This window comes from Drosophila guanche, unplaced genomic scaffold (genome assembly GCF_900245975.1).
Source record: "Drosophila guanche unplaced genomic scaffold, DGUA_6, whole genome shotgun sequence".
Lineage (NCBI taxonomy): Eukaryota > Metazoa > Arthropoda > Insecta > Diptera > Drosophilidae > Drosophila > Drosophila guanche.
Genome location: NW_022995747.1, coordinates 8,319,087 through 8,344,209, shown reverse-complemented (window position 1 = coordinate 8,344,209; position 25,123 = coordinate 8,319,087). Strand labels below are relative to the sequence as shown.

At 46.0% G+C, this 25,123-nt stretch overlaps 1 protein-coding gene across 4 annotated transcripts in view; it reads left to right on the top strand.

The window, feature by feature from the left end:
- The first annotated feature begins 819 nt into the window (after positions 1 to 819).
- Positions 820 to 25,123, top strand: part of LOC117583103 (nucleolysin TIA-1) — a 94,075-nt gene continuing 69,771 nt past the window's right edge. Inside the window, exons 1-2 of one of the 4 annotated variants that reach the window (XM_034271281.1) lie at positions 820 to 973; positions 1,533 to 2,615. In XM_034271281.1, the coding sequence (XP_034127172.1) occupies positions 2,291 to 2,615 (325 nt within the window). In that variant the 5' untranslated portion in view covers positions 820 to 973; positions 1,533 to 2,290. Of the gene's footprint in view, positions 974 to 1,436; positions 2,616 to 25,123 lie in introns of those variants that run through there. The other 3 variants (XM_034271283.1, XM_034271284.1, XM_034271285.1) reach the window with 3 other exon arrangements.

The window sequence follows — 25,123 nt, the reverse complement described above, 5'->3', positions numbered from 1 at the left end:
GTATAAACTGGAATTTATAAGATTTTAAATGGAATTTTGATGGAATTATGTCAGAAATATATTTGAGTTGAAATCTACAAACTCTTCTTTATATTTTTGGTACAAGTTTTTCATCTGAGACACCAAATGGAGTCAAACTTTTCTGTTTAAATTCAAATTTGGCTGGGAATTGCGGAAATTCCTTTGGCCAGACCTACTCGGATTCTGCGCCTTGTTTCGAATTTGATATCGAAACCGAGCCGAACATGGACGAGCAACACGAAGGCGACCACAGAGCACGACAGGCGTTGTGAATGGCGCCCGGAGCGCAACGCTGGCGATGTGATGAATCCGACGAGGAGGGACAGCTGCGGTAGCAGCAGCAGTAGCGGTGGCAGAAGGAGCGGCAGCAGCAGCACGTACGAGCGGGACACTGGTGAGAATGAGAGCGAGCAATTCGTGAATATTTCATGAACGAACGCGTCACGGAGCGACGAGAATAACGGTATTCGGTCGCAAGTGCTATTCCAAAACGATGGCAATGGCGTCCTCGTAATCGTCGTACTCGTCCTCGGAGAGAAAAATGTAGGGAAACGCATCCTGTCGTTGTCGTCGCCGACGTCGCCGTCGTTGCCGCTGTCGTCGTCATTACCATCGTCGGCAGAAGGAAAGCCGCCTGGTGCTGGGTCTTCAACCGTTTTGCCACCGCCACCGTCGTCGCTGTTTGCTCCTGGTGCCGCTGTCGTTGTCGTTGCCGTTGCAGTGGCAGTGGCTGTGGCTGTGGCAGCAGCGCCTCTGAATTTTTGGCCAATGCGTGTGCTGCTGGCGTTCAGTAAGAAAAGCGTCGCCCAGCGGTCTAGTACGAACGTATACCGAACGCTTTGTGTTCTTCCTGTTCTTTGGGTTCCACCTCCGTATTACCGTATAGACGACGTATCTAAAGCGAACCAGCGATAGTGTGTGTGTGCGTTGATCTCGTCTCTTTTTGGTTCCGGTGCGTTAAACACAAAAGAAACTGAAACTTCTGCAACTGAGATCTGCCTAAAGTCACCTGTTTTTTTTCGAGGGTGGGAAAGTGCTCAATGATCTACAGATAGAGCCTTACTCTTTTATCCTTGTCCTGATCCTTCTTCTGTTGGTGCTCTTCCAGCCATACAACTTTTCGGCGACTTTCATTAAACTTTGACAAATGTTTTCAGATGATTTTCCCTCAGTCAGTCAGTCAGTGACTTGTAAAGTTGCAGCTGCAGATTGGCGCGCGACGAAACTCAGTTGTGGAAGCTGCCGGCTAAATAATTGCCAGCGATTCCTCTTCTGGAAACTTTAGAAACCCATTCCCATACCCCAATAGAATTTAGCTTGTGGTTCTTACATTTGCACTCCACTTTATGCATGACATTCCGAATAACAGACATAAACAAATGTACGGCAGGAATATTTCTAATTTCCGCTAGGGCCTGTGTCTGTGACTGTGCCTGCAGACACACAACATCAACTGGGGATATATAATCGTATGGGAGTGGTAGATATAATTTGCGATTACTGGCAGGCAGACGAAGGCAGACGAAGAAATCCATGAAAACGATATCCAACATAAACGAAAACGGGCCAAAAGAAATTACAAGCCAAGTGCGCTTGAGTTCGTGTATTTCCGGTTGAACAAACACATAAGCGAAACACATAAAAGAAAGAAAGGAAAGAAAGGCGAACGAGAATTATAAAAATACTCGTAATAAGTCAGAGCAGCACATGCGAGACGAACACGGCCAGGACGAGCAGCCGAAACGCAGCCAGAACGGAGCAGAGCAGCAGCCATCAGCATAAGGCAAAGGCAACGCCAAAGCCAAAGCCAAAGGCCACAGCGAACAGCTCGAAAAGTGAAAATACATAGAGTCGGTGGCCACCAACCAGCAGCAGCAGCAGCAGCAGCCAAGCAGCCAGGCAGCCAAGCACCCAACAGCGAGCATATTTCATAAGTTTACAGCAGCAACACTCGCTTGCTTATATATAAAGCGATTTATATATATATATATAAGTACATAGCCGGGTGCGAGCCAAGAGAAAGCAAACCGGAGAACTAGCCAACGCTAGAGGCAGAACCCGTGCCAGTGCCAGTGCCACAGTCCTCGCATATGTGAGACGGTGGCGACAAAGGCGAACCCCACGCGACCTTTGGCACAGAGTTCAGGCAGCTGCAAGGAGAGGTCAGCGAATCAATAGAGAATCGCCAGAGAGACAGAGCGCGCAAAAGCCCTAAGGCCGCCTGGATATAGAACACCCGTAGAAAGCAACCAAAATTCACTCGCAAATTATGCTGACCATGTCCACTCTGATGATGCCAGCCCCGACCATAGCCATGGGTGCACCGCAGATCACAATGGGCCCCCACAAGCCGCCGGAAACGAAGCTCCTGGCCATCCATCCAGCAGCAGCAGCTGCTGCCGCAGCCCAAGCCCAGCAGCAGCAACAGCAGCAGCAGCAGCAGCAAACGGTGACAGCTGCTCATCTGCAGCACAATGGCCAGCAGCAACATTCCCAACAGCAGCAGCAGCAGCAAATGTCGCAACAGCAGTCGGCCGTGCAACAACAACAGCAGCAGCAGCATCAGCAGATGGTTGGCAGCAACTCCAAGCCAGGTGAGTTTTTGTTTTTTTTTAGAGGGGAATGTCCTCTGGCTGGCATGGCAATAGTCCCCTCCGGTTTTTGGGTGTTGCATAAATTGAGAAATGTCGTTTCCATTTCAAATACGAAAATAAATATCTCGAATGTCCCCTGTTCGATGCTGACAATGATTGTGCTCGGTTCTGGGAAACTGAACTCCATTTTGAAGTGGATGAAATTGTTTCTTTTGAGTGAATAATTAGATAATGATTTCAGCTTAAATAAAATACCAAATGAATTTCTGGTTAAAGGTTCATAAATAAATCAGGGAATTGTTTACCTTAAAATTACGATTTTTCATGTATTGAAAAGATTTCTAAAATCATAAAAATGTCAACAAAATTGTCACTTGCTCTTTTCAAGCAAAACTGAGAGACAGACCGACCATCCTTTAATTATGTATACACTCTGAAATTTGACAGCATTGAGAGAAAATAAATGTTGGAAGGTATTTCGTATTTAAATAAAGACTCTTTTGCAATCAAAAGCCATTCTCTGCAATGTCTAAACTATAATAGTTCACCTTTGGCTGGCAAACAATTAAAAAAAGAATCCCACACAGGCCACATATGTATGTAGACAGGAGCTTAAGTATTCAAACCCATGTCCCAGCAATGACAAAGCAATTACATTTCCACAGACAGAGACACCTGAAGGCAATGTATCTGTGGGGGAAAAGCCTATCATATTTATAGAAATTTGTATGCGTCGCAGGGCGAAATCATCTAGGCAACACATTCAATTAATTGTCTCTCCCCCTTAGGAGGGGAGGTCGTAGGAGATTTTTAGAATTCCAATAAAGCAAAATTTGCAGGGAAATAGTATTACTTTCGGATAAATTTTGAATGGGGGCCTCAAGCACAGCTCCGGCAAATGCAGAGCGAATGACCAAAATTCGTACACGTAATCCGAAAATAACAAAATTCGTACACGCATTTCCAAGATGAATTATTGTGGACAGGCTGGCAGGGCTCCCTCCTCCCTGCCACAGTCGGGAGGTCAGAGGAGAAAGCCCCAAATGTCAAGCGGAGGCATTACAAGCATAAATATCAGTTACAATTTTCATATTTTTAACCACAAATGAAAAATTTGAGACAGCTTTGGACAGAGATTGGAATGGGTTTGGGGACTGCCTTTGGCAGTGGCACTGGCACAGGGACTGAGACTGCCACTGGGCACTGGGACAAAGCAAGGAAATTGCATAGTCGAAGAGATTTACAACTTAAAAACAACTTAAGCCGAAACTTGGAAACAAAAAGCGAGCCGAAGCAGGGCAAGGACCAGTGCAGGGGCTTTTCTCCAAATGCTAGGCCTGCCACAGATCCAGTGAGCCTCTCCAGCACCAACACCAGCTACAGCTCCAGCTCTTCGTCCTGCCACGTCGTGACTACGGTTGCTAATGGCAGAAACTATACAGAAATAGACACTGGCAGGCATAAAACCGGAAGCAACGGCACAGGAAGCTGCATGAAAATGAAACGTTGGCAACGAGATGAGCGGGCGGAGGGAGACTCCTCCTCCGCCTTCGTCTACTGACTTTAGACTGTAATGAAAAATGGAAAATGACTACTAAAAATAGTGGAAACTTGAGTGTTGTGTTGGTATTTGTGTGTGTGTGTGTGTGTGTTTATTTGTGTGGCTGTGTGTCTGTCTGTCTATTTGTCGTTGTGTTTCTCAAAAAGGAAGGCAAGAGCGCAACTTGAAAATGAATTTAATTATGGAAAAAAAGTGAAAATTTCCACACTTGAGTCTGAGAAGTTTGCCTTTGCCCCAGGAAGTGGTCGGAATGGGTTGCAGATCGGGTGATGCCGAGACCAAGACTAGGCCGAGGCCCAAGCCGTTGATGAGCGTGAAAAGTGTGAGCAAATAACTAGACACAACACAGGGCGAGGCATAAATAAGAAAACCGACCAGCCTCAGTCGGGGTGAAAGTGAAGTGTCTGCCAGTCTACCAGTCTCTGCCTGGTCTGAGCATTGTGTAAGTTTCCCTTAATACGAAAACCAAATGTTGGCCAGAAAAACCGAGTTAGTTAGGCAGGGAAATGGAAATGGAAATGGAAATGATATGGTAGCAACTCGAGGACAATTGACTTGGAGATGAGACCACTTAGTTACTAATTAGCAGAGTTGGGAAAAAAGTCGATGGGTGCACAAAGAAAAGCAAACATTGATTACCAGGCCAAATGATTGCAAATTGAAAATTAAGCACGCCGCTGAATTTCCAATTCAAATGGGGAAAAACGCCAAGCCACGCCACGCCACGCCACGCCAAGCCACGCAGAGACGGTGCAAAAGCTGCCGGCAAAAACAGACACATGCATATCAATTTTATATATGTATGTGTGTGTTTGTGTGTGTGTGTGTGTGTGTGTGTGTATTCAGTGCCAGCAACCAGACTAGTGCCAGTGGAGGCAGTGGCACACGGTGCATGAACTTTCGAGCAGCACTTCTACACACAGAGAGCGAGGGAGCAGGAGATGCAGAGGCAGTGGCAGGTTACACCTACATGCCGCTGCAAAAACAAACAGCGACTGCGAGTTTGTGAAGTGTCGCAACTGCAACAGCAGCACTAGCAGCAGCAACAGTACCGGCAGAACTTGCAGCAGCCAAGCCAACAAGTGCCACAGTCGTGGGCGGCGGCTGTGCCGTGGAAAGAGACCCAACAACACCATCATCCACTACTACAACAACAATAATTGCCAACTACAGTGCCAGTTCCAGTTAGAGGCAGTTTCTGCATAAAGATTGGAGGATTCTTTGCGGCAATTTGCATCATTTTGCGACTCGTTTTTAATTCCCAGAAGTCTGGGAAGTCTTCTGAGAATGCATTGCGGGTTGTCTGATTATTTTGAAATTAGTTCCGTACAACTGCATTATTCAATTATTCGATTTGTTTTCCATTTTAAAGTTAGAAAGATCAAATGGTTGCATAACCCTTTCGGTATTTCTTGGGAGCTCTGCTGAAATCTGAGTATAATCCTTTGCAGCCAATTTCCACTGTACGCCGTGGTACTATTATCTGCTCTTGCCGGCGCTGCCTGCCTCTGACTCTCTCGCTCTCTTTCTGCACTTGGCTGTTTTTCTTTGCCGTCAATTGGAAGAAGAACTACCCAGTAAACTGGGAGTACGAGAAGCGCGCTTTACTTTCGCTCAGGCGACGGCGACAGCAAAACTTTTAAATTGGTTGGCAACACTTGCAGCTTATACACACACACAGAGGCACACACAGCCACCCGCTAACAGTCACATACATACTTAATGTTTGTTTTGGAAATGAATTTGGCAATTTTTGTACTGCACTGCGGGAGGTGCTGGTGGAATTGTAACTGGGATGAGGATTGGGGATGCGCTGGAGTGGGAGGAATCCCCCCTGTGAGTGGCAAAACGGAGGCAAGAGACAGCCAGGCAACACCTCAAAGTAATTTGCCAGCAAATCATTGGAAAGAGTCGACTGCACGACTCCTCCCAAGCTTCAAAAAGTGTGCAATGCCGATTGCGATACACTCATGCACACAGCCTTAGATGTGTACACTCGGAGAAAAAAAGAGTATCGAGAATATCGCATATTAATTATCGCATATTCGCTGCTTCATTTGAAAAATATTAACTTTCGAGTCAGTCCATTCCATGGGAGTTCGAATAAATATTTCTGTAACTTTTTTTTAGTGTAAATACACACATGTGTGTGCATGCTTGCCAGTGTGTACATACATGTGTGGGTAAAAAACCACTAAAGTGAAATGCATTTATCGACCGCAAAGCGTTCGAAATGAAATCTGTTTAAAGGATTTTAATACCCCGGCAAGAACGTGGTGGAGTCTGTGCAAGGAATCGAACTGGTTGGTTGGTGGCTGACTGGCTGGCTGGCTGGCTGGCTGGCTGGCTGGCAGGTTGGATGGTTGAATGGGTGGCTGGCTGGCTGACTGACTGGCTATATGCTTGGCTGTGGGTGGAGCGGGTGGAACACAAAAAGTCAATGAATTCGTTTGGCGAATTGAAAAATTAATTCAGTTGCCGTCGCTCTGGCATTGATAAGGAGAAGCCGAGCAGGAAAAACTTTTACACGCCGCTTTCATTTTATGTGTCTTTATCTTAACGCTCTCTCTCTGTCTCGCTCTTGCTCCTGGGTGTGTGTGTGTGTGGGAGTGTGTTTGTACTTACTCACACACTGGCAAAGCTTTTTACTTACTAATGATTTCTCATTTCGCTTACGGTATTTCTCTTCTGCTGCAAGTATTTGTGCTTTTTGTCTTACTCTGCGTTTTACAGCCACACCGACACACACACACACACACACATACACATTCACACACTTAGTATATCCTGCAGGGAAACCGTACCACCCAGCCAGCCTTCTGGGCTGGGGAAACTGAGGCCAAATTACTCACTGACGTTGTTGTGGATTTTCCCTCATTTTGCCCCCAACGCTTTTCCTCTTCACTGGCAACGGCAACGGTAACGACGATGGCGGACGGACAAACGGACGGACGGCAAACAGAAACGAAGAGCGAAGGAAATTAAGCAAAAAGCGCAAAGATTTATTTCGCTTTGATCAAAATTAAATGAATTGATTTTAATACGCCCCGTGGGCAAGATATTTCCTACGCTTTTCGCAATGAAAACGCATAAAAAAGGTGTTGGCTGGCCTTGTGGGCGTGGGCGTGGGCGTGGGCACTGGCCCCGCTCTCTGTCCTTCGTCAGTGGTCGCTCTTGTTCTGGTCTTGCAGCTTTATTTTATGCCAGTGGCCATTACAATTGAGTGGCTTTAACAATGCTTTCGTAGCTGTGTGAGGTATGGGACAGCCCGCATCGTCTTCAAGAGCGCCAATAAATTGTCGTTTTGTTAAACAGAAATTGAGGAGATGCAATGATATGTTTAACGAAAGAACAAAGCTTTAAACACCGAATCTCTCTCATTAATATTGAATATCAAATCATTAGTGTGTAGAATTTATAAACAACCCTCAGAGTTCCTCTATAGAAACCTAATATATTCTGGGCGTCGTTTCTCTTTGCTTTGATTTCATTTCATTTGATTTGTAACATTTTTGACCGTCCCTTTTATGCCTGTGTCTATTTTTTGCTCGGCTCTTTGTAGGTTTTTTGTGTGTGGGGTGTTTTTTTGTGTTGTTTCCTGTTGGCGGCAGCAAATGAAAAGTTTACATTTCATTGCTCAATTCGACATTTGACATTTGGCAGCGCCATAGACAGTGAGACAGAGGCAACGGCACAGAAAATGAGGTTCACAGTTCTAGTTCTAGTGCTCCTTGCCAGGTTTTTTTCTCCCTCTATTTTGCATTGTGTCGAACTTTTGTTTCTTGTTTTGAAAATGCCGACAATTGACAACGGCCTCGTTGTTGTTTTCATTGCTTTGCTCGCTCTTTGTCTGAGTTTTTTTTAGATTTGTTTTTTTTTCGTGTCTTGTTTTGCTCTGGCCGTGTAATAAAAGTGTCTGCAGATCGTTCGCTTGTTGCATGGTGTGCTGCGGCAAGGGAGTGCCACATATATAACAAATGGCTCATACCTAAATCCGATTGGGTGCACCCACTACCGGGGGCCACTGGCACTGGTCAACACTTTGGCGCAATTTAAATTTCATGCATTTTTCATTAACTCTGAAAAAGAGACGACCACTCGACTTGGACCGGCCTCCTCCATTACCCAACGACGCAGGGACATGCCCCGTTTGGAGGCGGTACTGCACGGAGAAAGCCTCATCTTAAATGCCCATCTATTTTACTGCTGCAGTGCCATATATACGAGAGGCACAGCAGCAGCAGCAGCAGCAGAACTTGAGCTCGAGAGGGCCGAGGCCCATTTACATTTTGCCCACTATCCCACAAGCCACCAAAATACCCACCACCCCACCCAGAAATATATATAAAGTCTATATCTTGCACTCGTTTTCTTTCAGTTCGTATCGATTTTGAGTGTCGCCTGCCATTCAAATGGTTTTTATTTCGCATTTATGTGCCCGCCCTGTCCCAGACTTGGCCCTGTCCGGGTCCTGTCCTGCACTCATCCTCAATCTTTGGTGGGTTACCCGGCCCAGCCGCAGGGCTGACTTTGGCACGTTTTAATGCATTGGCCACAGCAGGACTAAGGCTCTACGTGTGCGCGGGGGGCTCTGCCTTAACCCTATGCTGCCTCTCCTGCCGCTCGCATTGTTTTGCTCGTTTGGCATTCTCCTCTTACTCGGTTCGGGGTTTTTTGTCCGTTCGTTTTTATGCCTTTTCCAAAACTTTTGCATAAAGTCATTTGGGGCGTTGATGGAATTTTTGAGCAGACTCCTTTACCCTCCCTTACCCTCCGCCCCCCGCCGATGATCACAGTGCATGCCATATAGAGTGCCATGCAAAGGGACAGAAAAAACAAAACGAGAGCGAAAAGGAAGAGTGTTTAGTCCTGAGCTAAATTTTATGAGCTGTGCGTGCGAGTGGCCGCTGTTTGACTTTGGTCTCATTTGCTGAAATGCTGGCAAATACTCGTACGAGTACTCCGAGTACGAGTACATACAAATAAAATTATAACATTTCGCATAGTTCTTGTCCCACGAAAATGTTAAGCTACAAAATGAAAACAGAAATTTGGATAAATAAAACAAACTTTAGGTAAATAAAACATGCGCATGGTCTACAGACTACACCATGGCTCGCTTTTGGCCATAAAAAGTGCTAAGTAAACACATGTGGCAGGCAGGACGAGTACTGTCCTGCACTGCCCCTTACCGCTCTACCCCTCAGCATTTCCGCACCCGCAAAGCAAATTCCTGCACATAGTGTAAACACATAAATTTATGCATTTTCAATGGAGAGCTGTTAGCATAAATTTACGGCCCAAAAAAAAATAAAAAAGGAAGCGGGTCGGCAGGGGGTGGAGGCTAAAATCAACGATGGGGTGGAGTTGGTGTATTTCTCTTTGGCTTGGTTGGGAGCTGACGTTGGGTCAGTCAGCAACAAACTGTACAAAAGTGCTTAACAAAACAAAACCAAAAACTGAAAAGAACCGAACCGAGAACTGGACAAAAATAGCGTTGAAGCAACGCAAAGCAAACACAGTCGAAAGTCCCGGGATTCAGAGTCCGGGAGCTCGACACAAACGGCACAAAATGCAAACAGAAAACAAATACGGCCAAAAAGGCAACTCAAAAAGGGTGCGGGGCCAAGGGTCGAGTGGGCGTAGCAGGGGGTGTGGTGAGCCTTCCCCATCTGGGGTAAAACAAAAAAACAAAACAAAAACTTCAAGCAATTCGTGGCGTTCCTGCTCTGCTTTAAAAACCTTAACACATTTCCAATGATTGAATCAATAAACGATGACAAGTGCGTCTGTATTGTGAAGGTACCGCTGTATGGGTGTTGTATCTGTGTGTCAGTGGGGATCTATGTATTTGTGTACCGCTAACTACTGCCAATTGGTAGTACGATGCGAAAAAGCACAACACTCGCCTTCGGGCAGGACCTGAGCTGCATTTCGCGTGTGAGTGTCTCGTGAAATATCTCCAGCACGATACTTTGGACTGGCATACAGGGAAGAAGCTCTCCAGATAAGTTGGGGGACACCAGAGGTAGCTCTAGTGATGGTCACGCGTGCACGTGCCCTGTCTCTAGCCCATCTTTAGCTGCGATGCGTGTCCCGCTGTTATTTTTGCATACTGGCATTCGTTAGCGGCTGACACTGGTGGGCACTGTCAGTCTGTTTTTTTGTTGCCTCTGGAAAGCGCTTTTTGCGAGCCACTGTTTGTGTTTACACGGGCAGGGGGGACTGCGGTTCCACTGCATATGGCAAATGTAAAGAGCTTTGGTTCTGGCCAAAGGAAAAACACAGTCGTGCAGCTCAGCTGAGGATCAATTGATGGTGCAGGTCAAGGAATCACAGCTGAAACATCAGCAGGGGCGTGGGGCGAGAGGGCAAGGAAAAAAGTTACCACTCGTACGAAAGCGCTTTGTCATGGGTGGGGGAAAAAGTTTCTCTAATTATACATATCAGAAGCCATGACCATTTCGCATTCAGAGCTGCCAAAGAGTTGAAGAGAAGCCGCAGAAAACAATTTCCAAACTTTTGCGAGTACGGATCTGCGGTGGCTTTTGTCCCTCTTCCGACGCTCCACTCGTTTCTCCCTCTCTCTCTCTTATCCCCCTCAAAAGAAAAGAAAACTTTAACAAATTTCCATCGCACTTTTCAGCGCACAAGCCAGAAGCGGAGTTAGATATGTCAATGAGCACGCACGCAAAGCATCCCGGGCAACTTATCAATTTTTTCTTGCATCCAAACCCAAACCCAAATGGCTACATGGCACAAGGGAGAGATGGACAAAGGGAAGACACACCGACTGTACAAACATTTGGCTTGAGAGAGAGGGAGAGAGAGAGAGAGCTTGAGAGTCAAAACGAAGCGGAGATGCAGTCGGAAATGCCATTGAAAATAGTTTAAAGTTGCGCCAAAAAGGATATTGAGCTAAGCCAGTTGCGCGCAGGGCTTACACGAAGGAGCAGCAGCGGCAGGAGCAGTCTCCTCTGTCTCCGTATCTCTGCGAGTGTGTGGGAGGGTGCCCATGTGCTCTGTTGGTTTTCTATTTGCCTTCGAATCGCCAGTTCCCTGGCTCCCTAGCTCCCTGAATCCCAGGCTCTCTGGCTCTTGCTGGCTGCTTATGGAAATCCGCATGATGATTGCATATCCTTCGTCTGGGCATGGGAACGGAGACGCTGCCATATCCCTAATGCCGCCGAAAGTTTGCGTTCATTTGGCTGCTGCATTTTCCTTTTCTTTTTCTGCTCTCCAATACCCTGCCAGAGGGTATTGTGTATCAAAGAAGCGAAAGTCTTGAAGTTTCCATTTTTACTTGATAAAAGTTCATTCTAAAACGAATCACATGGATGCTGGAAGGGTATCTGAATATTCAGTACTCGCAGCTGGTTTGCTATTTGTTTCTGCTCTTCTGTGCGCTTTTTTTTTGCTATGCTTTCAGCTGAGAAAACTTTTACTTGGTTTTTCCTATTTTCCTTGTCGGCGCTGTGGCTTGGCGGCAGCGTCCTGCCAAAGTGTTTCTCTTGCATTTGAAGAGCTTTTTCTTAATGTCACTTATGCATAAGTTCCTATGAGTTGGCCCCCCATATCCCCACCCCAACACACACACACACTCATACACGAATGTGGATCCATAGCCAGTTGCAGGATGGGTGCAAGCTCACTCATGTTTGCATGTGGATAAGTGCAGCGGGTGAGGAAGGACTCGCTGGAGGATGGTACGACATATGTGCCCCAGTGTGACTCCGTCTCTGCCTCTGCACGTATGTGTGTGTGTGTGTGTGTGTTTGTATTTGAGACTAACTTGATGGCACATCCTCTATGGGGATTTACAAGTGCTTAGTTCTATGTCGCAAAAAAACGCTTTAATATTATTATATTTTCTTGCAGCAGCGTGCAAGGGCTTGGGCTGCTGTCTCTTTTTGGACTGTGGCTGCAGCCATAATCAAATTAAACTAAATGAAATGAAATATCTTTGGAGCAGAGATACCACAAAAGGCCATACAAATTGAATGCAGGAATTCTTTAAGGATTGCCATGTCCCCTCACTGCTGTTTGCCACATGCCACATGCCATCATAAATAAACGCACACACACTCACTCACACGTACACACGCCCATGGGCGCCTTGATGTATTACATGTGTTGGCATTATTTACTTAACTCGGCTCTGCTCTATTTTAGCCGCTCCAAAAAGCCAAGTCTACTGCCAGACCAAGCCAGACCAGGCCATGCCGCAGCTATTAGTGCAGCAGCGACGCCAGCCGAGGCAGCAGCAAGTGGCGACAAAACAGCAACAATGCCAAAGCCAGTCCTCTCTCGCTCTCAGAGGATGAAGACATTAAGACCCAGCATGCGTTACGTTACCAAACACACACTCACACACACACACACACACGGGGGCCTGGGCCGACATTGGTGGGCGTAAAGAGAAAGAAATATAATGCCAACATAACATTTAATCCAAGAAATTCCATACCATAGTCAGTGGGTGGAAGGGAAAGCCAGCAGCAGCGGCAGGCTGCCATTTCGCACCGTGAAGCAAAGCCAGATGACTGGCAGGGTAAAAATAACTACTTAAAATACCCTGGAAATATACCCAAAGAAGGCTACAAATATTCCACTTCAACAAGAATTGTTAGCTGTGTAACCCACTTGGAACTCTTTCTCAATTTAATCAGCGCTGAATTAGCTCCACCTTGGCCACTGTCCATGCTCTTCCCCCTCTTGGCTAATGCCAGGGCGATCAGTGCATAATCTGGCAAGGAAAACCCATCTTACTCCTCTATTGTAATACCCTGGCGAACACTCTCGTAATGTTTATTTCCACTGTGCTTACGAGTAGATATCTGGACAGAGTCACAGGGGCTGTCCCTGGCTATGGCTCTGGCACACTTAAATGGCACACCAGAAAAATAGAGCAGAGCAAAAGTACAAGGCGAGCGCAGACTTTTAGCAGCTAAAAGTCCTGGCTGAGACTGGCGAAGCTGCTAGCTGTTGGCTTCGGAATGGGCCAACGGAAGGAAGAAATAATCATAAAAATTATTTCAGCACACACACACTCTTGCCATAATGCACATGTCTGTGTGTGTGTGTGTGTGGGTGTGTGATCATAATGTTGCAAGACGTCTGAGGCAACCAACCAACCGCTGGGAATCTCTTCATTTTCGATGCCGTCGCAGGATTTACACTTTAATGGCAGCAGCACCAAGAAAGTGGAGGCAGGAGGCGTTGCTGCCTTTTTTAATTTTAGTTCTTCATATTTTCTATTTAGCCAGGAATACCTTTAGATGTGTGTGTATTTCCCTATGTGTATGTGTTAATGGGTCTCGTGTCTGGGCCGGAGTGAACACAAAAATTGATATCCCGCCGTCAGTTTTAATGCCCTATGAATGTCGGCTAATAAACCTCTGCCACCCGCACTTTTTATGATTACTTTTTTAAACAACATTTAATGCTCATCTCGTCTCCTTTTCGCTTCTTATTTGTATTTGCAGGTAAGCCAAGCGTCTCGAGCAGCCTTCACAGTAGAGAAAATTATGATTGGAAGTCGTTTAGAAGGCCGCCAGGGGCAACCATCCAAGGCTCTGCTACGGATACGCATTCTGGGGTAAATTCGTGGCAAAAGTTGATTTATTTTTGGGCACGTGGCACATGGATGCACCCGGGGCCAGAACAAGTGCCCGACTACAAGAGAATTAACATTTAATTATGCCATTTTCATTTCCGTAATGAAATGAACTTGTTAGCCCGCTGATGGCGGTATGACGATGTGGAGACGGTGAGACCTTTTGTTCTTTTGTGTTCATTGGGTATTGCCTGGGCAAATTATCATTGATTTTGTTGCTTTATCTGGCCTGACCGTCTCGTATCGAGTCGAGCATTAAATCGAATTAATTTCAGGTGTTCCCAGACCGAGCATTTGTCCCACCGCGCACACAGTGCCTCCCCACCCCAGACGACTGTCCTTGAGGAGTGGCCATTTGACATTTGCCGACAAAACGTTTACATTAAATGTTTTGCCATGACCATTGCCTGCTTTGGTTTTCCCTCTTTTCTTTTCGCTTTCTTTGTTTTGTTTCGCCATCACATTTGTACAATATTATGCTGAGTTTTGTTGCCCTTCTGGCAATGTCTTGGCCCTGTCTGCGGGGCGACATTCCTGAGACATTCTGGGCATTGTCCGAAAAGAAGTGAAAGTGACACAAAGAGAGGAAGAGAGACAGGAGCGGGAGCGAACGAGCAGTCGGACAGGACAGAGCTGAAGTTGAGACATTTGCGTGGACAATTTCCCTGAAGTGGAAATAAGATATTTCCACTCGGCACTCAAACTCTTGAGGGGGTTGAAATATTCCTTGGAATTCCCGATTTGGTATGTGCTTGAGATTGGAAATTTATTTTGTCCAATTCGGGGAATGTCAAGCCCATACATTAGTCAAACTCAGTGGCAGTGGAAACAAATGCAATTAAGCGCAATCCCCCATTGGTCTTTCGCCCCATCAAAAATCACTCAATTTGAAATATTTGTGTGTTGTATTGGCTGCTCCGCTCCTGCGAGTCTGCCTTCGGGTCGGTCGGGTTCTGTACGCTCCATTAAACGGCAAACAAATGTTGAAATCCGCCCTCGAGGTTGCACGCAAATTTTTTAATTTATTGCATAAAATGTTTTCGGGTTTTCCCTTCTATGCCTGAAAAGCCACAAAAGCCAAAGAAATTGTTTCAATTTGTCATGACAATTTCTTTGAAATGCCACTGCTAAAAAATGCCCCTTCGCCTCCAGTCCAGGAAATGAACGACAGCAAAGAGATGATGGAGCCAAGTGGAGGGGATTTGGCGGTGGCTGTGTGGAGGGAGGCCAGGCCATGTCGTCTGCCATCAAAGCACTGAATTCAATTTGGTTTAAGGAGCAGCCGAGCCGCCCTATTTCTTTGGTAATTTCCACAACTTCTTCCTAGGATTCCTAGGTCTATGTCGCCCTGCTTTATTTGCTCGGCTGTAATTTGCAATTTTCACCTTGCCTCTCCGAAGGCAAGCACCAACCAACAACACAAAAAAAAAACGAAATAGAATCGTGGGAAGGAAATCGTTGAGAGCTGGAGACCATTATTAAGAATGTGGCTTCGTGGAGTGGGGAATGGGATTGGATGGGAGGTGGGTCTCGGGTCTGGGGTCTGGGGTTTCCGAGAGCTGACAAATCAGCGGCGCCTTCCAAATGACATTAAAGGCAGCTCTCAGCTGGGATCCGGGAGGGGAGTCCTGGGATGAGGACTGTAATGCTTCGCTGATGCTGATGATAATGGATGAAGTTGAAAGCGAGGCCGCTGCGCTGGGTTTGGTCTGAGCTGTGCACTAAATCTGACATTTGCCATTGACATAAATATGTGTACGACTGACTAGGCCTTAAACTGATCGCAATCTGAAATTTTCAACAATCGAAACTCATTTGAGGGGCGCCACAAACTGTGGCCAGACACGGAGACCGCAAGTGTGTGTGAGGCGACTGCAAATGACCCAAATTAATGTGGCATAGCCTGCTGATTGGCCTAAACTGTTGCGGACAGACCGAGAATTCAATCAAAGGCGCCAGCTGCTGCAAGCTGTGACAGAGTCTTGCTGCAACATCAGGCTGGCAGCAAATTAAAAGCAACCTGTCTGTCAGAGCAGGGAATAACCCCAACCATAAAAACCATACCAGACCAGAACCGGAACCAGCACAATAAATCTTCAGCTTGAAGCGCTGGCATCGATGATGCGACTTTAAGCTGCTTAGCCGCCACCTACCCCCACCCACCCAGCTGTATTGTGTGCCCCAGCAGCCGCCGCAGCCCGTGCCGCACCATCCATTTGAAAGCTCTCGTTTGGCTTGTGTTGCAATTTCCGCTGCGCCGTCGGGACGCATATTAGCTGCCTGCCCGTCGCTCAGTCTGTCTGTCTCTGTGTTGGGTCTTAAATGTCCTGGAAGCCCTTCCCCTGGCCGGACAGGCGACGGAAGCATCACAGCGGAAGCGCAAGAACAAAGTAGCTTGATCCGGACAGCTCGGTGGCTCCACAGCTCCGTTCCATATCCACAGCTGCTGGAAGCTGGATGCAGGCCACTGCATCTATAGCTGATGACTGGTTGCTGGCAGTCGCGGATGTAGCGATATGATTGGATTATGATTATATTATTTATTGAGATGCCCCGTGCTTGAGTGTTGGGTTGCCATGGGAAAAGGGCGAAGGTCGTCAAGCGGATAATGAACGGTGGCATCTTTTGCCTTTTTTTCCGTTCATTTCTTTTCTTTCTTTCTTTCTTCTTTTTTAGATTTCTTCTTTTCTTTGCTGCTTGTGGGCTCCTGAAGTTGTGCTCGGCTCTGGCTCTTGCTCTGTGGAATGGCAGGCAGACATGCAATCAGCTGCGGGAATCTTGGCCAGGCACTGTAATTGGCCCTTTTATCGCATCTACCGTTTGGGCAATTAAAGTTAGTTTGCAAAGTAATTAAGACGATTATGTGGCGCTCAAGTATCAATAAGCGCCAATTATCCGAGCATTCTGCATCGATTGTTGCCCACTTTTTCTGTGACTCCTCCGCTTTGGCTGGGTTTGTGCGCCGCAAATAATTTTGTTAGATAATTTTTAAGCGCCACTTAAGTGATTGCTTTTCGGGCCCCAGTCCAAGATGAAAGAACACGGGTTATGCAAATGACTAAATATATTTCATTCGTGCATGAAATAACCCAAAGGAAAGGAAAGCTCGAAGAATCTTTTGAAAGGTGTCTTCGCAGGCAAGCGTCTAGTTTCGTTCCCACACATTTCCTTAGCCAAAAAGGAAACTGTCAGAATAAGGAGCAGCTGTGGCAAAGTGCAAAGTCAAGCCAACAATCATGCAACTGCAACTTCGACTTGAGTTTCAGTCAATGCTGTGGCGTCAATCAAGCAACTTTTGACTTTTCCTAATGAACTTCAGTGCGGATCTACTCATTTGAGTCACTCGGCTTAATTCGCAGCGCTGCCACGCCCACAGCTGCACACAGCACCCAGTAACTGGAGAACTAATTCCCGAGCAGTAGTCGTCTCTCCATGGCCGTGTCAGAAAGCCAAATTTTAATCTGTGATGTTGCCAAAACTTGATAAAGAAAGTTCAGACTTCATTCCCCAAACGGGGTGTGTGTATGTTGTGTGCCACATGCTTAGATGGATGCCACACACTCAGATGACTGTGACGAGGGGAGCGGCACTGCTGTGCTGTGCTTTGCTGTGCTGCACTTTACAGGCCATAGCTCACTCTGACAACCCAATCCCCAGCCATCTATGGCAATTCATACATCTGCTCTCTGCTCTGCTCTGGCTGCAAAATTCCTGTGCGTCATTGGGAAAAGTTACGCGCATCTTCCAAAGCCCCCAGTCACAGTAGCAGTGCCAGTCCCCGACACAGACCCCCGGCAAACCCCTTTTCAGAGAGAAAAAAATATAAATCTTCGACTTTAGTGTGTTTGCTTTGGGTCTCGGGTAGGGTGCTAAAAAGCATTTGTTATCGCCGCAGCAACATAAATTCACTTTTGTAATTATTTCTGGTATTAGTAGCTGAGGTAACCAGGAGGAGAAAAGTCAGCAAACTGCCGAACAACTAGCACTGACCGAGCTCCATCATGCTCCACCAAGGAGTGGGACAGTCAACCCAACCATCTATCCACTGGGCAACAACCTCTTTGCCCTCCCCTTTTATCCTTGGCAAATGGAAGGCAGTGAGACTATTTGCTAAAGCTGATCAACTGAGCAGCCAACTGTGCTCAAAAACCATATACCCCACAGCCAGACAGCACCCTAAGATACCTTAACCGAGCATTAAGGCCCCTTCTGTCGTTTCAAACATTTCCACAAAGCGGATATACCCCTTGTGCGCTTAGAGTACGATGCCCTACCATGTACCACCCACAGATACACACCCCTACACACACACAGCAACAACTTTAAAATTGAATCAATCATTCTCACTTTGATGCACATCAGCAACAGAAGCTGCCTCGTTGCCTCGACTGCAGTTTTAGCCAAAGAAAATGGCTCATAGGCGAAATGGCTTGGTCACGGTCGGGATGAAGGAAAAGCGGACTGTGCTGGTCCTGCTGCAAAAGGAGAGAGGACCTGGCAGCAGGAGCTTGCGTGGCAGCATAAGCTGTAACTATAAACAAGCAGCTTATGTGTGTTTCAGTCGTTCGTTTTCTGCTTTTTGCGCTGGGTGTTAATTTTTGTTGGTTCATGAAGTCGTCTTCCCTGCTCCGCTGCTCTGCAGAGCTACTCCCACTGCTGCTGCTCGTGCTTAAACACTTCTTCTGCACTGGCACTGGCGTCCCAGGCCGTCCCAGGCCGTGCCGGCAGCTGTGCGCAGTTCTAACGAGCAAAAACTAATAAATCCCCACGAAAATGGCTGCGGAAACGGAAGCCGTGTGTTGTGTTCTTGCTGTTCACAGAACCCCCAAACCCTACGTAACCTAAACCCAAACCGAATCCGAATCCGAGTCCGAGTCCCAAAACTCAATCCCCGGCAATGGCTGGCTTGTCCTACCCATGTCTGTGATGTGTTTTCTTGCTTAATTCTTATTATTATCCCTGCCATTATTATTTCTGTTGTTGCTGCTGCTGCTGCTGTTGTTGTTGCTTCTCCGGCGTCTTTCACAGATTTCTTTAGCTGTCTTTCATTGCGGAGCTTCTTTCGGAGATACCCTGCGTAAGGGTATGCCCTGGCGCCGCTGAATGAACACCCGAAATTTCTTGGAAAAACTTTACGTGTTAACAAAGTCGAATCAAAAATTAAATTTACATTTTATTGTGGAACTAATGGATCTTTCAGGGTATTTTTAATTCGAACCTCTTAAACTCGAAGCTTCACTGCTTTTTTTCATTCATTCTTTAGCACTTGTCTCTCTGCCCATCTGTGCTCTTCATTCACGTTCGTGTTGCTTATCGTTTGCTTGTATTATTATTGCCATTGCCATTGTTCCTTCTTCGTCTTTCGTTGATGGTGTTGCTCTCTGGTGGTTGTTGCTGTTGCTGTTTTGTGGTGTTGTTGTCATGCAATAGTTCATTTTAATCTAGCAGCAGGATAATGCAAGAAGGATTCCGTAATTTAGCCTCGCCTTATTCTCTTTTCTTTTACCTTCTTAGCAGCCAGCCAGCCGGGCCGGCCGCATTTCTTTGTCTTCCATTATCAGACGGCTATATCTGGTTGTTCCTCCTGATGTTGTTGTCTCTCTTGATTGTGCAAAGTTTGCAGTGAACTCAAGTTATAATAAATTTCATCATTGTTGATTGCTTCACATTTCTAAAGCTGGCCAAAAACTTTTACTCCTGCAAAACTGTTTTCATAGCTGGACCTGACCCCTTGTAAATATATTTGAGCCGTAATATGATTATTTCATCGCCGTTTTTATTTGACTTTCTACTATTTGGCTGGAGTTGGAGCTCGAGCATCCTCCACGACGGCATAAGTGGCCAGAGCGAGAGAGCACCCAGATTTAGTTGAATACAGTTCCGGCTGCTTGGGCAGAGAGCGGCTTTAACTTTTTAAACAGTTTGTCACATAAATTAATTGCCAGCAGCAAAAACTATTGCGACTAAAAATGATAGCAGCAACTTTTCAGTCACGTCTGCCACATGGAACATGGGGTAACACAGAATGCTCGAATGCTGCAGTGGAGTGGAGTGGCACCACTTTCCCTCTTGTCCTCTTCTCTCCACAGACAACTGCGCTCTGGAGCAGGCGATTGCGTGCTGCACGGACAGGACAGCGAGCGATGTCCTTTGAAAAATGTTAAACATGTCACATTAAAGAGATTTTTAAAACAGAAGTTTTGAATGAAAACTGCACATTTTGCAAGTATCTACACGCCGTCTTGGCTTTTCAGATTCAAATCAGATTCTGCTCGTAATTATTGTTCAGCCAACAAAAAGAAAATGAAAGTTACATTTTGTGCTTCAAATAATTCATTTTCGATGTGGATTTTGTACAATGGAGATATCTAAGCAAAGTTTCCATATAAAACTCTCTCATAAATCTAACGCCCAATGCCTGCCTTGCTCTCAATTACACATCAACGCGTTTGGGCAATGACCAGCCAGTCACTGCTCCTGCTCCAGCTTCCCCTTTTGGCACCCATCACAATCCATTGCCGGACAAACTGCAAGACAAACTTTACAACTGCCCCAGCAGATCCAACAGCTGAAATATATTGCACAACTCAAGAGAGCAGGGTGGGAGAAGGGGGGGGGGGGGGGGCAACAAACCGCAAACTTTCCCTTCGTTTTGCAGTTGAACTAATGGAACATCAGGGCACACGCAGCGGAGTGCTCAATCCAAATGCCAAAACAACAACAACACAAATGGAAAAATAAAATAAAATTCTAACAAAAACGCAGCGCAGTTAAACTAATTAGAATTTCAATTTTTTGTACCCATTGGGCTGGTATTTTTTGTGGATATAGTTTTTAGTTGGCGCTTTGATTTGTCCATATATCCATTTGAAAAGTTTTGAGAGCGAAATACATTCATGACAAGACTGCCAGAGAGCCGGTCCTGTGTATGCCACTGGCCACTGGAGGACAATCCTCCTTGGGACATGGTTTCATATTGGAAAGTCTGGAGAATAGCAATTCAATTGCGAACCAAATGAATGGATGTCGCGTTGCCAAGCGGCACTTGAAATAGATGAGAATTAGAGAGCTGGAGCGGCGGCTGGACTGGACTGGGACCAGCGGCATGGTCAGTGCTGACCGATTGACTCGAGGGTACAGCCGGTCCCTTTCGAGTGCTTTATTAAGCCCTTGTATCCAGTTTCGCAGCGGGACTCGAGTGGCTGCCACCACGACTGAACGGCAAAGAGGACAACCCACTAATTTATGGCGTTCCATTAAAACTTGAGTTCAATTGCCAAAAAATTTCATAAAATTGTTATTTAAAAAACAAAAACAAGAACAAGAAAAAAATAAATACATAAGAGATGCGCAATCAAGTTTATTACAACACAGAGAGGAGTCCGAACTATAGAGAGAGGGGAAGGAGAGGGAGAGAGAGAGAGAGAGGGGGACGTCCTTGTCGCCTGGCTGGCGTCATGGCAGCCCCACCCCATGGGTGCCGTCTCCCGTGGCTCCCATCGCCATGCCTCATTCCCAGCTTAGCTGCACTTTGGCCATGTCCTGCGCAGTTCATTTGAGCCGAAATGAAATAAATTTAAATATATTTTTAGTGCATTTTGCATAAAACAAAAAGATGCCTCGCTGTGCTGGCTCTTGGGGTAGGGATTTGGCTCCTCCTGCAGATTTTGCTTTGGGGCTGGGCTGGGCTGGTCTGGGCTTTTGGTCGCCCGCTTTTATTTTCCGGCCGTTTGCCGTCTCAGCTTTTCTGCTGCTGCCTTTTATTGTTGTAGTTTGGCCGTCTCTGCTCTGTTTACTTATTTACTTTTGCGCTTTATTATTCTCCATTAACTTGACAAAATGAACGAAGACAGACAGAGAGAGAGAGAGAGAGAGAGAGCGAGAGTCCGAGGCGTGTCCTTCATCATGAAATTAAAAAAACCAACAGAGAAAAAAACTGTGAGCGAAGGCAGAACCCAGCCAAGTTTCATTCAACTCAAAGATTTTCAGCCCAAAAAAGGATTTCCCTTAGATCCTGTGTGGCCCAGCGAGTATCATAATAAAAAGCAGGTTTCCAGCTGGAATAAATTTTCATATTTTGATGGCAATCAGTGGCGTGGGAAAGGACTGAGACTGAGACACCCAACCCAAAATTATATCCATTCCCATGCTCGGGCTAATCCTTTCATTAGAGGCGTTTCGGCAATTTAAGTTCGGGGTTTCTTTTTCGACAGAGAGGAAATTGTAATTTATGTGGCTGGAGTTTGTCCTCTGCCCTCCTCCACTCTCTTCTCTAGACTACTCTCTGCTCAATTCTCGTTGTTGGCGAAACTGTTGCGAATGCTTAGCGCCTTAAATGAGTTTCTGCTCTGATTGTGTTTAATTTTGACGCTCTTGTGGTTACTGCTGTTGTTGTTGTTTTCGTTGTAGTTGTTGCCGGCTTTATTACCAACATGTGTACAGCGTTAGAGACACAAAATGCTTATGCAAATAAAGCTGTTTCGGGTGTGTGCGTGTGCGGAAAATGAGAGCACAAGCGACATTTCCATTTCCATTCCCATTCCCATTCCCATTGAGCATCTGTTAATGTACGAGCCAAGAAGTGAAGAGAAAGAGGGACAGAGAGGTAGAGAGATCTTTTTCTTGACTCTTCTCAGTCTCTGAGCCAATTCGACTTTAGCAACTTTCACAAAAGCCCCAGCTCTTGTCATAGTCCAATTCTCAATGCAAATGCCATTCACACACAGCCACACACACACACTGGCAGAGAGAAGAAGAAGAAGTACACACAAGTTGGATATTCAAGTGTGGCCAACTTTTCAGGTTTTAATTAGCCGACGGCTAGTTAACTTATCCTCCACTTTGATTCAACCCCAGTAGCCCCATTCCATAGTGTTCCCCAACAATATGCGCACGCCTCGCATGTTATTTTACCTGCATGCATCCAATTAAGAGGTTTGTCCCGCCTGGCCATACTCCTGAAACTGCCACTGCCCCAGCTCATGTGCTCTGCTCTGTCCGGACTGCTGGTCCCCCTCTGCATTTTTTTGCCCTCTACTGCATTTTAAGTGAAAAATACTCAGCGCTATTTTACTTATTTAGTACGTAACTACAATTTACGCCATGCATCTGCATATAAAATGCATTTTTTTGCAGAATTTCTCTTGCCCATTTGATACCCTTGCAGCGGGTATTAGGAATATTTAATGAGAGATGGCATGAGTTGCTGTCTTATGAAGGTTTTGTACTGATTTTGCCAGTTACAGAGTTTCTAAGATATGTTTCTGGCTAATACTTCATGGATACATAGATGATCCTCGGAAAACTATAATCTCATGATAATTCAATTGAAAATTTGATAATTTTCCTCATCTAAGATCGGTAATTCGTTAGATCTCTAAGGGACTTCCCGCTGCGACCCAGTTTTTTTGGGCTCCCTTTTTCGAAGGGGCGGCACGCCCCATACTCACACACAAACACACAGAGTGACTTGCCCACAGACTTATTATTTATATCCCTCTCTGTCTCTCGCGTAGGCCCACAATGGGTGTCTGTGTGCTCTGGTGTGTGTGTGTGTGTGTGTGTATGTGTGTGCACTGCCCTCTCTCAACTTGTTTTTTATGTACTTGGTGCTGCTATTTGCCTAGCCAAAAAAGGAGAGAAAAAAATGAATAAAAACAACAAAAAAGGATGAAAGGCAAGAGAAAATGCAAATAGCATGAAACACAATGCCCAGGCGCCTCCTCAAGTTCTTCTCTCTTTCTCTCGCTGACTGCTATCTCTGTCTTTTTCGCACCCTCGCTATGGTCGTGGTGGCTGGTGCTGCTTTTTCACTTAGCTTCTCGTTTGCGGATTTTTGTGTATATTTTAAATGCATTTTCAGCTTGTACAAAACCCACTCATACACGCGCTTTCAACTCAATCCTGCTAAAATCTCCTCTTATTTTTTTTTTTTTTTTTTGGTAATTCTGTAGTTTTATCCGCTCTTCCTTAACATTTGATTAATGAGTGAACTGCCGCTCTGGCAGTTCGCTTATGGGTGCGCTGGGAATATTGCGCATACGCAGCATTAGCCTCCAAAGTCGATTGGCACAATTACGCCATCATCGATTAGCGGAATGCCCCAAGCCAGCAGAGCCAAGGCCTGTTAGTTGATAATAATAAACTTGCCATCAAATGAAAGCAAAGTTGTTGGCAAAAGTTATGACACAAACACAGGAAAAATTAATTATGGATGTGGAGCAGACAACTTCGAATCGAGCGACCATCAACGAGCCATTAAAACCTTGTAAACAGCCAGCCCATTAAGTATACGCACTGTTGGGCCTAGGCAACGCTGAAAGCCAATGCATCTGCAATAGTAGTCTCGGAAACTTTAAGGTCAAACAAAGGGCTTCGCCGCCTCGCCTTCCCCGACAGCCAACGATGTGGCCGCAGTCGAGGACTGTTCAGAAATTGAATTGTAAGTAAGGCACAGAGACAGCAAAAGAAATGCCTTCGCATAAATACGACACAAAACGGAGGGGAAACAAATATAAAACAACAAAAAAAGCAAGCAAGCGAGCGAGTCGTAGTCGTAGCCACAGTTGCCGTAGCAGACCAAGTCGGAGTCTGTGTCGCAATCGAGGAAGCCCCACATCAATTCGAGGATTAAGGACACTGATTTGATTTACTTTTTATTACCATTAAGCGTAAGTTGGCAGAATGCTGTGAACTGCGAATGCGGCAGTTTAATAGGGAGACCCACCCAGCCACCCAGACGGACTTTATCGAGTACTCGTATTGAAATTTAAAGCCTTCCCCCTGCTCCCAGCCAGCACTATATCATCGAAAGCGAACGGACAATCGCTCTCCCTCGCTCTCTCTCTCTCTCTGGAGTCATTAGCTGCGCACCATTAGCGCCGGCGACACAGGCCCCCGTACATCCCATAACAGGGAGTCGTACGCCCCATGGCAAGACCCAAACAACATTGTACACTAGGGCTGAGGCAGGGTCTGGGTCTGGGTCTGAGGTTGGTGGGCGCCCCCCAAAATCGTGGCTCGTTATTATGGCTGATAACATTTTTACGATGCCGACAATGACATGACATGATTTTTTGCGCCCTGTCTCCGACTCTCTGCGGCCTCACTGAGCATCGCCATCTTTGTCCCAGTTGCTGATGCTTCACTGTCAGGGACCAGAAACGATTTTTTATGCCGCCCAAAATGACGCACTTTTATTGCGCTCCGGCCGATGGACCCCCGGATTTCTTTCTCTCCTTCTTGGGGGATTTTGTTTTCTGTTTGCCTCCGCCTCTGCAGAGATTTTCATTTTCATTTTTAAAGCATTAAAAATCGCTCATAAATTTATTG